The 15564-nt window shown below is 46.6% G+C and overlaps 1 protein-coding gene across 1 annotated transcript in view; it reads left to right on the top strand.

The window, feature by feature from the left end:
- CKMT2 (creatine kinase, mitochondrial 2) overlaps window positions 1-15564 on the top strand; it is a 29725-nt gene that overhangs the window by 7312 nt on the left and 6849 nt on the right. Inside the window, exons 4-8 of the mRNA XM_059874256.1 lie at window positions 1918-2116; window positions 3044-3139; window positions 9954-10175; window positions 12620-12705; window positions 14569-14692. Of these exons, the coding sequence (XP_059730239.1) occupies window positions 1918-2116; window positions 3044-3139; window positions 9954-10175; window positions 12620-12705; window positions 14569-14692 (727 nt within the window). The remainder of the gene's footprint in view (window positions 1-1917; window positions 2117-3043; window positions 3140-9953; window positions 10176-12619; window positions 12706-14568; window positions 14693-15564) is intronic.

The following is a 15564-nucleotide window of genomic DNA, read 5'->3' as shown; positions in this document are numbered from 1 at the left end:
TTCATTCACCCTGCAGCTTTCTGCAAATAATAATGCCAAATTAAACCAAGCCCTGATATTTCAGAAGAGACACTGCCCAGCTGGCAGGTCACACAGTCCCTCTGGTCTCCAGGAAGCTGTGAGAGCACCTGGGGCTGTGAACTGCAGAGCACCTCTTCATCTAAACTTAAATCTCTGTCTGGCTGAACAGATCAGTGCTGGGGTTCTTTCCTGCCTGGCTGAGATGTCTCAGTGGGGCTGGGTGCCCTCCCAGACCTCTTGGGGCCCCGTTTCCCTGACAGCCCCACTGCACAAAGCACAGAGCAACACAGGGTGTGTCCAGCACCAGCACCTTTCTTCCCTCCTAAAACCCAGTGCAGCATGGAAACCAAGGATAATCACACTTTCAGCCTCACAGAGTGTCTGGGGGGTGTCTTGATCCATTCACACAAATGGGATTGGTGATGGTTTGTGAATTGGTCTCAGAGTGCAAAACACCGACACGGCACAGGGGCTTGCAGTAATAATCAAAAACAAATGCACCTGTATTGAATAACCACAGCAAAATGGGTTATGGGGGATTGGGGAAAGGGGAAAGAATAGGGAAAGGAGAGGGAGGAAGAGAAAGGAAGGGGTACAGCCACCAGATGTGGAACGACAAGGTCCTTTGAAGTCCTGTCGATGGAGTTGGTCTGGTCAGGTCAGGGGAGATCTCGAAGACACTGGACAAGTCAAGGTTCTTTAGAGTCAGCAGTAGGCAAGAACCATTGTCTTCTTGGTGCAATGGCCACTGCTGCAGGTAACCATCTCTCTTTGGTCAGGCCCCACACACCTCCCCCGGGTCAGGGTTTCAGTCCCAGTCCTTGGGAGAGGGAGAGCTCCTCCACATGGGGGTCTCATGTCTCAGTCCTTGAGGGAGAGGCTTCTCCCATCTCAGTCTGTCTGTCAGGGTGGCTGTAAAACAGATGAGGGGTCTTCTGTGGGGACCACCAAAGTTACCCCAGAAAAGTCCAGCCAAGCCGAGAGGTGGGAAATTCCAGGGCTATTGTTGCCAAAAGTGGGTGCAGGGGAAGAAGGGCAAGGTGCCCCTTCTCCTTTCAGTGGGTTCAGTGCTGCATACAGCAAACACTCCTGCAAACAACAGCTGGGCAGGCCAGAAGCTCTGCTCAGGCCTCAGGATCCTGGCGAGCAACACCTCAAGCACAGCCAGAATTCCCACCTGGGTCTTTCCAGTGGTCCCTGTTTCTGTCCTTTCACAGATTGTGAGGCAGGTGAGAGAAACTTTGGACAGGTGACTGTCCAGGGCACACAACAATGCCTTGGTATTGGAAAAATAGCAATATAGCCGGGTGGGCCGTGCCTGGGCTTGCCTGGCCCTTGCTGCTTGCCCAAACAGCAGCTCTGTGGTGTTCCACCCCACAGACACCTTGGGCTGGCTGGGAGCTCCAGCTGGGCACCTGGGGACAAGTCCAGGCGAGCAGGAGCTCAGGTTTCCCTCTGTGGAGAAGCTTTAGGTGATGGGGAAGGAAAGGAGTGGGTTCTGATGGAGGGTTTGGATCCAGAGCTTTGTTCTGGCCCACAGGCCTCTGAACCCAGCCCCAGCTCCAGCAGAACTCCTGACCCCGTGGGTGCTGCTCCTTTTAACCCCGGGGAGAGGGCAGGGAAGGGACAGGGAGCCACCAGCCAGGGACAGGAGGGGAGGTCTCAGGGGACAAAGGACACCTGGATGGCCCAGTGCCCCCCGGGGATGGAGGGCATCCTTTGGATCTGCCAGTCACTTCTGGAATGCCAGGATTGTCAGACAGTGCTGGGAGGGGGCAGGGGAGGGGAAAGGAGAGGTGGCTGACACACCTGGCAGGGAATTACCAGGGAGAACCCCGGGGTACCTGAGGCAAGCCCTGACATGACAGCACGGCCCGCTGGGCTCTCTCCCCGCAGCGCCGACTACCCCGACCTGCGCAAGCACAACAACTGCATGGCCGAGTGCCTGACCCCGGGCATCTACTCCCGCCTCAGGGACAAGATGACCCCCAACGGGTACACCCTGGACCAGTGCATCCAGACCGGCGTGGACAACCCTGGCCACCCCTTCATCAAGACCGTGGGCATGGTGGCTGGGGACGAGGAGTCCTACGAGGTGAGAGGATCCCGCGGGGCCGGCCGGCTCTGCGCTCGCCGTGTCGCTCCCCTCAGAGGGACACAGGTTGCCAGGAGGGAGCTTGCTCCTAAAACAAGTTGTGTCCCTGAGGGTACACCGGGGCAGGCTTGTTTTTCCTACTTCTCCCTACTTTTCCACATTAGGAGAAGCAGAATTATGGGGTGTTGCCCCAGGTGCCCTCTCTGCTGCAGCTGGAGGTAATGAAATGTACCTGCCTGGCAGCAGCTGCTCCTGCCTCCAGCAGCTCTCCTCCTTCCTGCAGCTAAACCCAATTTGTGGGAACACTGCCCTACTCTGAGACACACCAAATGAACGTAATGTGGAAATCACATTGAGAAGCAGCAGAGGCAGAAGCAAGCAGAAATGTCTTCTGGGCAGTCACTAAGCCACAGCCTTTGGATCGCGAGGAAAACTGAGGACAGACAGCATCAGGGTGGACAGGTCATTTATCTCTGCAATGAGAAGGGGAAGGCAAAAGAAAGACCCAAGGTTCTGGTTCCTTGGGGCACCTGCAGTGCTGCCTGTTCCTGTGCAGCCTCCCCAGGGTCCCCGTGAGGGTGGCCTGGCACATCTGCCACTCCAGACTGCCAGCCCCTGGTTTGGGTGCCTGTGCAGGTGTGCCCCTGCTGCTCCCCTGCAGGGGCTGTGCTGGGGCACACCTGAGCCAAGGGGCTCTAACCAGGACTGTCCCCACAGCAGGGAAGACTCAGGGCACTCCTGCATGGCTTAGAGCCAGGAGGCTGGGGGGCTCTGGGGGTGTCTCCTGGTTGGCAGCACGCCCCAAACCCCAGCCTGGCTGCTGGGTCCCTGTCTGTGGTAACTGCAGACAGGAACCTCTGCCTGCAGCTGCTGTGAGGATGTTTCTGGGATGCTGCAGACTCTCTCTAGATTCTCTTGCCTCCTCAGGTGTTTGCTGAGATTTTTGACCCTGTCATTAAAGCCAGGCACAATGGCTACGATCCACGGACAATGAGGCATCACACGGACCTGGATGCATCCAAGGTAGGACTGAAATGCTACAACGAGACAGGAAAGGCTCTGAGATGCTTGTGCCAGTGATGATGCTGTGTGCAACAGTATTTTCATGTTTCTTGATCCAGCTGTGAAGACCCAACTTTATGTTTAAGGAAATTGGGATGCAGTCATGGCCCTGTGCAGGAGATCATGGACTCATCAGAAAATAGGTTGGGTTGGAAGGGACCCTAAAGCCAATCTCATTCCCACTCCCTGCCATGGTAGGGACACCTTCCACTGTCCCAGGCTGCACCAAGCCCCAGTGTCCAACCTGGCCCTGGACACTGCCAGGGATCCAGGGGCAGCCTCAGCCTCTGTGTACCCATCCCAGGGTGCCTGTCCTTGCTTTCACCCTCTGCAAATTTCCTCTGTGTGTCTGAGCTTGTTCAGGAGCTCCTTGCTCACCCACACAGGCCTTCTGATGTTTTTTCCTGATGCCCTCTTTCTTGGGATGCATCATTCCTGACCTTGGAGGAGTTGATCCATGAATATTATCCAGCATCCTTGTGTGCCTGTTCCCTCCAGGGGTTTGTGCCATGGTGCTTGGCCAAGCAGATCCCTGGAGAGGCTGAGGGCTGCTCTCCTGCAGTCAGTCAGTGATCTTGCACTCTGGCTGATCACCACTTTAAAGGGTGACACCCCCTCCTCACCCCCCTGCCTGCCTTCCCAGCGAGCCTGTATCCTTCTGTCAGGAAAATCAACCCACCAACTCCAGGGGTTTGTGTCCAAACAGCAGACAGAGGAGCCCTTTGCCTTTATTCCAACCAAGGCAGAGGCCATGGGCCATTCCCTGGGATCTCTCACATTTTTGGAGGTGCAGCCTCCTTCTTATCCCAATTTCCAGCCACATTTCCCTTCTCTCTTTCCCCTTGGCTGAGGGACTGGAGAGGTTCAGACTTCCCAGAACTCCTGATCCCAGAGATTTCCCTCCAATGTACAACCCTCCCTTTTAATGTTTAATTCTTATGGAATGTAGGGTTTTTTCTTCCCCACTGTTTCTTTCATCTCTCAATGTCTAATTTCATTTCTCAGCAAACCCAAAGTTTATCTGTAAAAGCAAATCTCTTTTTCCATCCATCAACCAGTGGAATCCTTGCCATTGTTTCTTTCCTCTCCCAGTGCTGGTTTTACCCACCAGCAGCCCCACAGCTGGTCTGCAAACACAAACCTGCCATTCCTCTCACTTCCACTCCAGCTGTGCAGCCACAGGAGTGTCCCTCCATGTCCCCGTGGTGGCAGTGAGGTGGCAGCCCTGCTGGCATGCACACCTCTGCCCCTCCTGCTCACTCCCCAAGCTGCAGAGCTTTGTGCAGAGATTTCAGGCGTGCCCCCTCTTGGTGTGTGCGGAATTCCTTGGGCTGGAATTCCTCAGACTGGCATGGCTGTAAGGCATGGAGTGAAAGCAGGAGGTGAATCCTGTGTCCCCACACACACATGGTCAAACCTCACGTGCAGCTCAGTGTTTCCTTCATAGGAAATGCTTTCCTTCATTTCCTTCAGCTCATTTGGAGCTTCCCTCTTCCATAGCCTCTCCCTTACCTGGCCCTCTGCCTCTGCCCATACCCACATTTTCCAAAAACAGTGTGGACTTCTCCATATTTGGGGACCATGAAGGACTAGCTGGTTACTCCAACACCTTCATTCAGCCAGAGAAAGGTGTTTCTGCTAAAAACAACCCCTGGTGCCCAAAGCTCTCCATGGGCTCTAGGTGTCCTGGGTATTTGTGAGCTGGTGGAGAGGATGCCAGGCTGGGCAAAGAGCTGCCCCTCCTTCTGCACAACAGGGTTTGGGTTCTCCTGAGGGCTGTGCTGGGCATGCACTGTGAGAAACAAAGCTCACTTTTTAAAAATTCCAAGGTTAATAAATTATAATCCAGGATTAATAAATGGTAATAGGGAATAATACATAAAGCAAAAGGTACAGGTGCCTGGTGCTTGACAAAGCCAGTACACACCTACTTCTTAATCTGCAGTCTTTTATAATATTACAGGTGTGTCACTTCCTTAGAAGCCTGCACAGATTTATTCCAAGCTCCTTAACCACAATATCACTTCAGATTTTTGCAGTGTTTGCACAATTCAATAATTTGCAGATATTGGCAGTCTTGGGTGTCCTCTGATGTTACTTGAGCTTGGTACTTCTCTTTTTATGGTTTTCATTTCTCTGCTTATGCTACCTTGGATGTACACTTTGCAATATCAAACACAAATTAAAATACACCTTACACACACCTTGAGAAAGCCTTGCTTCTTTTACAAGCAATTACAGATCTTATCATACCTAAAAGCAGTTTAAAACTTGCAATGATTAGCTGGAAACAATTACAACTTTACAATTAAAACCTGTCGAGCTGCAGTTGGGCCTCAGGTCCTCAGAGAGACACGAGCAGCTGCTGGTTGCCATAAAGCTGTTTGGTGCATGAGTACATCAGTCTCAGTTCAAAGGTGTTAAAGTTCATGCTAGCAGATTTCTGCAGCAGAGTCCCAGGGAAAAGCTGCAGGGCTGCAGGGCTGCTCTCTGGCACAGAGTCCCAGGCTCAGTGCAGGAACAGCAGCAGCAGCAGCAGCTGTTCCCTGCACAGAGTCCAACGTCCTGAGCAGGGCAGAGGCACCAGGCTTCTCTTTTTTTGGTGATGATGATGATGGAGAAGAAGATGCAGCAGCAGGCAGGCAGTCTCTTTTACACCTTCTTTCTTCTTCTTCTTCTTGTTTCTTGTTCTTCTTGTGTTTCTTCCTTTTCCCTTCATGCCAAACACCTCAATACAGGGGGTTTTCATTCATAAAAACATCCAGGCAGCTAAAAACACGCTTCTCAAACATTCCTTCTAAACCAATCTAAACTTAATTCTAATGTGCACAAGTAGTACGAAAGTAGTGTCAGTTCTTACCTAAAAAAAATACATACATAAGTTTATCTATTTATGTGAATAGTTTTTAGCTATGTATGAATATAGTTCTATCTATTCTAGGGGCAAAGTTCTGCCCTGCTTTTATTCCACCTGGAGATGCAAGCAATGTTCCACCATGTTTTTGTTATACCTGGGACTAAGTTACTGAACTTTAAACTGGGCCTTAGGGCCTTTATAGCAAGCACAGTTTCTTAAAATGTATTTCTACTTAAAACTGAGACTTACACTTCTATTTACTTAAAACTTAAACTGACACTTCTACTTCATATTTATGTGCCTTAATACATCTTAATTTTTCCAAAGGCTTTAATTCAGCCCCTGCATTTACCTCTCTCTCTGAGGAACTCAGAGAGGCTTCTGTCTCATGCATTCCAACAAAAAACCAATAAACTGTAGCAGAAGCCAACTACTCCATGGCCGTTTGTAACATGCCTGTGAAAAACAGAATTCACTGCTTAGAGGTTATAAAAGAGTAATAATAACAGTAATAATATCAATAATAATAACAATTATCACAACCATTATACCAATAACAATGAAAACAACAACAATAATAATGATAATGATGGTAATGATAGTGATAATAATGATAATGGTAATTATAATGATGATGATTATGATAATGCTAATAATAATGCTAATACTAATAATAATAATAATAATAGAATTTTAAAGCCTCAATTACTCGATAATAATAACAATAATAAATTATTAACAATTACCCAATAAATAGTTGACAATCTATATTATTTAGTCTTCTAACCCAATTGTGATCACCCCAAATCCACAATGCAGACATCTTCCACCCAACTAGAGAAAACCACACAGATTTGTGAGGAAGGAAGAAGAAGGTGCCAAAAAGACACCGAGCCCACACCCAAAATTCTCCATCTTGGCTCCCATATACCAAAACCCCAAATCTAAGTTTTTTAACCCTGTGAGATCACACATTTCTAACCAACTGCACACCAGTACTGTCAATCAATTTTGAACACCTTTTCCACAGCCTCAGGTCAGATGCAGTGTTCCCTTGTGGGTCTGTGCCTTTCAGCACAGAAAGTTTAAAATTCTCAGCGTCCAGGGTTCCAACAGCACAGCACATCCATCACACTACTGTTTCCATAAGCAACACAGATATTGTTATAGATACATATTATATGATTGGCTCTTCACAAATATTAAAATGAAGACTATATGGGTTATGTTGGAAAGTTATGCTGTATTAATCTCCTTAAGTAGTCTGGTAAATACAGTTTTTTGGCTATAGGATAATATTAAAATAGAAACTATGCAATACTTTTGTAAGATACTTTTTGTAACTAGCTCAAGGAATGGAAAGGATAACCAAGAAGTTCTTTGCATTATCCTATCTGGATAGAGATAACAAAAACACACACCAAGATCCCAAAAGAAGAATTATTGGCTCCTTATTTGGAAAGCTCAGACTTCGAGGCACCAAGAAGGTTGATTTACAAGATAGGGGGGAAGCTGAAATTAGGCAGAAACAACCTAGTTTGAAAGGAATGTTTGACTCATGTATGAGATATATGAGTGTGCAATCAGCTATTGCTTTAAGAGGTAATCCTTTGTTAGCAAGGTGTGCTTTGTGGCAGAGTGCCAGGCACCTGAACATCCGTAATTCTTTGCTTTTTATTGCCTCTTATTGTCCTAATTTTTATTGCTATTTTCATTACTATTAAACTTCTAAAGTTTTCACACAAGTGAATTTCGTTTTCCACAGGTATTATATTCATTACACTACTACTTCCATGAGCCACACAGTGCAAACTTAAGCTGAGGGATTATATTATACTAACATGCAGCTAAATTGTTATTTCTCTAAAGAGTTACAATCACTAACAGCATGCATAGGCTAATACATGTTATGAATGAGGTCCCTATATGTCTAATTTAATAAACCACTAAATTAAAATTTAGCAGCAATTTTAATCGATCAGCAATTTTATATAAAACAATACAATCAAGCAGATACAAAAAGAAATTTGGCAGTGGTTTGCATAAAGCATAAGCAAAACTGACAGGGGTACAAACCCATCTGGGGTATGGGCAGGGCTTCCCACCCTGCCTCATGTACAAAAGGCAAGAGGATCCAAACACAACTTATGTACTCTATCCTAATACATAATCATCAATATTCTCCTGTAAATCTCCTCCTATTTTTGATTCTTGAAATCTATTTCTCTCTATATATACAGAGAGAGAGACTATATAGACTATATATATATATATAGTATATATATATATATATATATATAGACTATACTGCACAGCACATGCTCCAGTTGCTGCTAAGGGGTTTTTTGGCTCTTCTGATGAAGGATTCTCCTCCTCATCACTGTCCTTTGAACAACCCCACCGGCTGCACATGTGCCGTGTGTCTCATGCATTATATTCCAAAATAAGCTTTATTCTTTCACAGACACCTGGAATCGTCCCAGTTTTGTCCATTTCAAGGCTGACTCTCTAATTATCCCCAGGCCTATTCTGTTTTGGGATGTTACTTATCTCAAACTACATCCTGCCTCCTATTTCTCCTACATCTGAAAACATCTGTTTTGTGGCACTAATTACATCTCCTTTTCCTCTATTACTTTTTTGTTATAATTGCGGGGTGCCCCGATTAAGGAAGGAATGATGAATTCAGGTTCTCAGAAGGCTAATTTATTATGTTAAGATACTATATTATATTAAAGAATACTAAAGTATACTAAAGAATACAGAAAGGATACTTACAGAAGGGTAAAAAGATAATAATGAAAACTCCTGACTCTCTCCAGAGTCCCAACACAGCTTGGCCCTGACTGGCCAATGAGAAAAAACAATTCACATTAAACCAATGAAACAATCACCAGTTGGTAAACAATCTCCAAACACATTCCAAAGCATCAAAACACAGGAGAAGTAAATGAGATCATTATTGTTTTCATTTTCTCTGAGGCTTCTAATCTTCCCAGGAGAAAAATCCTGGGTGAAAGGTGTCACTATAGGACATGAAATAACACGATGCACACACACTGCTGCTCTCAAGGCAAAAAAGGGAAGTTTATTTTATTACTCCAGCATTTATAGATTCCCAAAGTGACAGTGGATTGGAGGGTGACAGTGCCACCTCTTCAATGACACTGGACAAACCAACAGTCTGTCAAATTTCTCCTCCTCCATAAAAGAGTGCAAAACAATGAGTTATTTACGTAAAGTGTGTGAGAAAGTTCGTTACAAGAATGTAAACACCAGAAGGTTTAGAAAATCTTAAACAATCAGGGCGACAGAAAGGATTTTTCAGAAAATGCGAATGCCACACTTTTTAACAAACATTTTCTAAAATATATAACTGATATAGTTACAATGGTTAGCGTGACTCACACTCGTTTATTATGGTGCTGTTTGCAGGGGTGCCAGGATGAGGGAAGAGATGAGAAAGTTGACTCCATGTATCAGAAGGCTGATTTATTATTTTATGGTATATATTATGTTAAAACTATAGTAAAAGAATAGAAGAAAGGATTTCATCAGAAGGCTGGCTAAGAATAGAAAAGGAATGAATGACAAAGGTTTGTCTGTGACCGAGACAGTCTGGATAGCTGGGCTGTGATTGGCCATTAATTAAAAACAACCAGATGAGACCAATCTCAGATCCACCTGTGGCATTCCACAGCAGCAGATAAGAATTGTTTACAGTTTGTTCCCGAGGCCTCTCAGCTTCTCAGGAGGAAAAAATCCTAAGAAAAGGATTTTTCATAAAAAGTGTCTGTGGCAGTTCACCACACACACACACCCCCGCGAAAGCCCATATTATCGGGTCGCGTTTCCACGGCAGACGTATCGCACACATAAAAGTGAAATCCACCCTCGCTGGGCTGTTTTTCACCGCAGATCACCCACGGGCAGTTCGACGAGCGCTACGTGCTGTCGTCGCGGGTGCGCACGGGGCGCAGCATCCGCGGGCTGAGCCTGCCGCCCGCCTGCACCCGCGCCGAGCGCCGCGAGGTGGAGAACGTCGTGGTCACCGCGCTCTCCGGCCTGCGCGGCGACCTGTCCGGCAAGTACTACAGCCTCACCAGCATGACCGAGCGGGAGCAGCAGCAGCTCATCGATGTAAGTCCGGCAGCAGCGCCTGGCTCGGTTCTAGCGTGATCTCCGCCTTGGCCGCGGGCGCACGCTTCCCTGCGGAGCGCCCGGTGGGATAAGAGCATCATTAACCTGACAGCGTCATTAACCTGTGCTTAATGGGCTGTCAGTGTTCGTAATTTAGAGAGCCACCCAGGGTCTGTATTTCTGTTAAGTACACCACCGTGCGGGTCTGAGGCGTGGATTTATATCCCAGAGAGGGAGGCCAGTGTCAAATCAAATGCACGTGGCTGCTGCCACCTCTCTGGACAGTAAAGAGGTAAATTCAGGACCTTTCCTTGGTCATCTCCTTCAGCAAACTGATACCTTCTATATTAACCTTTCTAACTAAAAATATGACACTGAGACAAGCATTACATGGTATCTCCATTCTGTGGGGGTGGGGGGCTTTGCCTGTGATTACATCAAAATGACACTAACTCTAATTTCCCAAAATCTGGCTGTAATTTCATAAGGAACACCACACAAATTCTAATTTCCCAAAAGTGGCCGTAGCCTATTGCACCCAGGTGACCTTTTCCCAGCCCTGTCATTGTGCCCAAGGAACTGAAGGACCAGGCCCATAACAAGAGTTTTCATTGTCACACAGATGGAGAGACAAGGATTTTCATCATGGATTTTGTCACAGCATGTGACGTGTCAAACAAAGCTTGAATGTGCATTTTAAGTGTCCAAAGGAATGGCTGTACCCTCTTAGCTATACTCATGGCACATTATTCCATAAGATCAACCAAAGGGGAGCTGATGAAGTAACATAACTATTTATAAACCCTGGAGCCAGGTGTCTGGATTAACCAGGAGTTAAGAATTTGTGTAAGGTCAGTAACTTTTTAAATTGAATGTCCCTGGTGATATGTTTATTGACAAGATGGTAATGACTTGTTGGTAGTTTCATTTTCAGCAGGAGACAGCTCCTCAGGATGCAGAGCTTGAAACGGGAGTGTGGACAATATAATTCCTTCATGGTTTAAGGATAAATCCTGTAGGAAGTGGAATAGGCTTCACAGATTCAGCATTTTATCTCATTTTGTTTCGTTTCATGATTGATAACACAAACTTGTAGAGCTCAGACACTGATGTTGTAACCTGAGACTCCTTCCTTAGCTCACACCACTGCTCACCCCCTCCAGCACCTCAGGACCTGGCACCTCTGTGGGATCAGGCTTCCTGCCAGCCTCTGAAGGCTCCGTGTCAGCTCTGCAAGATCAAAGTTCATTTCAGTGAGATAAATCAGGGCTACTTGAATTGCACTCAGCACAGAAGGCATTCGGTGTTTTGCAGATTTGGGCCATATGCTCATGAGGAAAAGTAACATCTCTTTTCTTGCCAAAAGCAGGGATTTTGTTTCAAGCAAAGTGTCAAGTGGAGCAAGCTGAGGAAGGAAATTTGGTGTCCCTTTGAATAGCAAAGAGAACTCTACACCTTTTCCTCCTGCGTGGTTGGAGTTCTGCGTGCACTGTGTGCATTGCAAAGCATTCAAAGATGAAAACCTAAGTGAAATGAAGAATATAATAATATTTATTACATTCTTCATTAAGGGAAAAATGCAGTAAAGCACATCAATGTGTCTACCATGGCATATGCCCTCTGGATAGGTTGCCTCACTATTTCTAGTTAAGCCCTAGGTTTAAAAAAAAAGAAGAAAACCAACAACACTGCCAGTAAAAAACCCTTGACATTTAATATGGCAGTGTTCAAGGAATGAAGAAATACTAGTTTTTTAGCATGCACATGAAAATCAATATAAAATACTTATTTTCTTTGGGGGAAAAAAACCCCAAAGTAAATAGTTTTAAAAATTCTAAACTATTAGGCGCAGGGCAAGTTGGTGGCACAGCATGTGCTACGTTTATTAAGTCACAAACATCATCTCTGTTAAGGAACATAACAAGCCTGTGATTCCAAAAGCTTGAGATTAGCACTGATTCCATTCCTACCTTGAGTTCATGCTCAGAAAAAATACCTAAATCTCCATGCTGGAGAAGTATCTTTTCAGAACTAGCACTTTTTATTGTTTGGTGTTTGTTATTTTTTTTTCCCAACCTTTAAGAACTCATTGACTTCTCCTATGCTGAAATGTGTCTGAATGCAGAGGAGATCTCTGGAGCCAGGCCCTCCAGAGCATCCTTGGCTGTGTCCATGTGGACTTAGGTCCCACCTCCCATCCCTCCCTACATCTGAAAAATGGTTTTGGCAAAACATGTCAGCGAGCATCTGTGAGAGTTCAGAGAATCTGGGTGAAGAGATTTTAGTTTCCAGCAAAGGAACCAGGTTCCCAGGCTGTACTGTGTCGTTTGCTTGTGCTTCCACTGCCCTCACAAAAATCATGGGATAGTGCTTCCTGGATAACCTGGAGCTGTGTTCTGTCTTCTCTGCCTCTCTGCCTCCCTCTGGCCCCGTGCTGTGCCCAGGATCACTTTCTCTTTGACAAGCCCGTGTCCCCTCTGCTGACATGTGCTGGGATGGCCCGTGACTGGCCCGACGCCAGGGGGATCTGGTAGGTTGTGTGCCCTGCAGGCTCCTGTGTCCTGCCCAAAGATCATCTTACAAACCTCCTTGCTTGTCCTAACCCTGCACGAACTCTGGCTCACACTCACAGCATGCCCAGTTTGCTTCACAAAGAGAAAGGTTTTAGTTCCCAGGGCTGAAAGCACCCCTTTCCTTCCAAATGAGCTGGATGAAAAGGAGACAGGGAAGTTGGATTTCCTGCTCTAGGTCTGGTTGTTCTGCCCCAACAGACTTGATATTGGGCCCAAATACAATATCTGCTGTGGAGATGAAGGGGTAACAGCTCTGAGATGAGAGCCAAACCAACAGCAGAGGATGAGAGCCCAGACCAACATGCAGTGCACAGCATCTGCATCCAGCCTGCTGCACTGCAGGCATTGCCAGGTGCTTTAACCCTGGAAAAACAGGCAAAAACCATTCTGAGGAATCCCCTGGTGTGAAACCTGATCACTCCCAAACCCGATGACCTGCTGGAAAACAGTGAGGATTTTTAAATCTCAGCAAGTTTCCTATGAGATTCAACAAGGTGCAGATTCTTTGGTCCCCAGGGAAGTCTGAGGAGGAGGAAAAGGATAAAGTTGAGGCACCCATTCTTTGTCTCTACAAACAAACAGAAGTACCAGGAGCATAACTGCTAACAGACCTAAGTTTTGGCTTCTTTTACATGTGATGTATCAGGGAGAATGGAAGAAAAAAAAATTAGTGTGACTGGAAAGTACTTCTGTAAGCCATACCTTGAGAATCTGCCTTTTTCTGGCAAAAAATCGTTGTCAAAGTGTGTACATTGTGGAAATAATTTTGGTTTTGATGATCCTGTCCTTGTCACGGGCTGCAGGACCATTTCCACCAACAGCACTGTCAGCAATGGCACAGTTTAAATGCATGGTCCTGACAGCAGTGGGGACACTTACTGAACTAAAAGGGGAGGGGAGTTAGGCTAAGCTCAGATTTGTTCTAAAACCCTCCCTCAGCATTTGTGCACGACTGAGGAGGAGGAGGTGACTGAGCCTGGCCTGACCCCAGTGTCACAGCACAGGATGTTTACACCTCTCAGCATTGCACTGGCCAGCTCCAACTGCAAGAAGAAAAAGGGAATGCAGCAAAAGACCAGCTGAAAGTCAGGCTCTCAGCGATCTTGAACTTTCACTTTCATGTGCCTTAAAGCTGGTGGCATTTCACTGCTGGCACAAATGGGTCTGATGCCATCCATCACCCTCTACGTGCTGTAGGCAGGCAGCAGCAGGAGACTGGCCAAGCAGAGGAAAAGCCAGAAGTGACCCAGCACCTAACAAAGCCAGCCCTGACTGCCTGCTTGAGGCAGGAGTGGGTTTTCAGGGCTCCTGTCCTTTCTGGCTGAGCAGGGTCACTGAGGGATCCCAGACACATCCCTCGAGGGATGCAGACACCCAGTGTTCCCAGGGACATTGGGTTTGAGGTAGGGGAGAACAAAATTAAATTAAAAACTGACTAAGTACGCATTACTTGGCTCCCAGCAGCATGCAGGTGTTTGGGTTTTCTGAAGAGAACCCTTCCCTGAGGACAGAGGGGGCAGAGCCTGGCTTCTCCCCTGGCTGCATGCCCAGCTGTGCTCCTGAGGGAGAGCCACAGCAGCATGATGTGCCCAGAAATCTCTCCTCACACTGTGCCCAAGAGCCCAGCAATGCCATAGGGATGCATGAGGGATGCGTGGTGGAGCCAGCCCCAGTCCCTCACTCCAGACAGCAGCTTGATTATGACACATTGAACATCTCTGCTGCTTGGGAAGACTGTGATAAAACTAAGGATGCTGACAGTTATTTCTCAGGGCTTGCCTTTTTAAAGATATTAATTTTTTTTCTCCCCTCTTGACTAGGCACAACAATGAGAAGACATTTCTCATTTGGATTAATGAAGAGGACCACACCAGGGTGATCTCCATGGAGAAGGGTGGCAACATGAAGCGTGTCTTTGAAAGATTCTGCCGTGGATTAAAAGAGGTAGTGTCTCAGTCAGTTCCTGATTCCTGCTGGTTCACTGCTGTCACCCCTGCTTACTGTGGTTCCCACTGAGCTGACAGCTCCAGGGGCAATGAAATGAACTCACATCAGTCCACACAACAACCCACATCAACACAGCTAAGGCAGGAAACATTGGCAGATGAATAGCTCAGTTGTAGGGGAAAATAAATAAATGTCCTGTAGTCGCAGGCCCCCAGCCAGGTAATAATTAGCATTGACTCCATGATTCTCAGAAGGCTGATCAATCTTTTATTATGCTGTACATATTAAGAAACTCCTTGCCCTTACAGACAGTCACAATACAGGTGGACCCAGGTGGTCCTTGAAGCCAAACACCATCACCATTGTCTTTGGTAAACAAATCTCCACAACACATTCCACACGTGCACAACAGGTGCAGCAAGTGAAGATAAGAATTATTTCTCATTCTTTTATCTGATCTTCTCACAGCCTGTCCCAGGACAATGCCTGGGAAAGCTCTGCCTGCTGCTCTTTGTGGCCAGAGAGCTGCTGCCACAATATACCTTTTTCTTTTTCCTTTCTTTCCATTTTGTGCCTTCACACTGTGGGAAATCATAAATGAAGCCCCTCACTTGGGTTGTTTGACTTGCTTGATTGAAGACTTTATTTGGCCCATCCTCCTGGTTATTTCTGAGGCTGGGAGCAGAGTGGAGGCTGCTGAGGTTGTACACAGGACTGGGGGTTTAGGACCCACTATTTTGGGGACATATTGGGGTTTGTGATTGAAATACTAAGAACTGATAGTCAGGGCTCGTGGGTATTACTCTGGTATAGCTAATCACAATGATAAGAAAGGCTTCCTGGGAGAGGTGTGGGTTAAAACAGTTTTG

Source organism: Haemorhous mexicanus, chromosome Z (assembly GCF_027477595.1).
Source record: "Haemorhous mexicanus isolate bHaeMex1 chromosome Z, bHaeMex1.pri, whole genome shotgun sequence".
Taxonomy (NCBI): domain Eukaryota; kingdom Metazoa; phylum Chordata; class Aves; order Passeriformes; family Fringillidae; genus Haemorhous; species Haemorhous mexicanus.
Note: the sequence above shows the minus strand (reverse complement) of the source record. Positions and strands in the feature narration are given on the sequence as shown.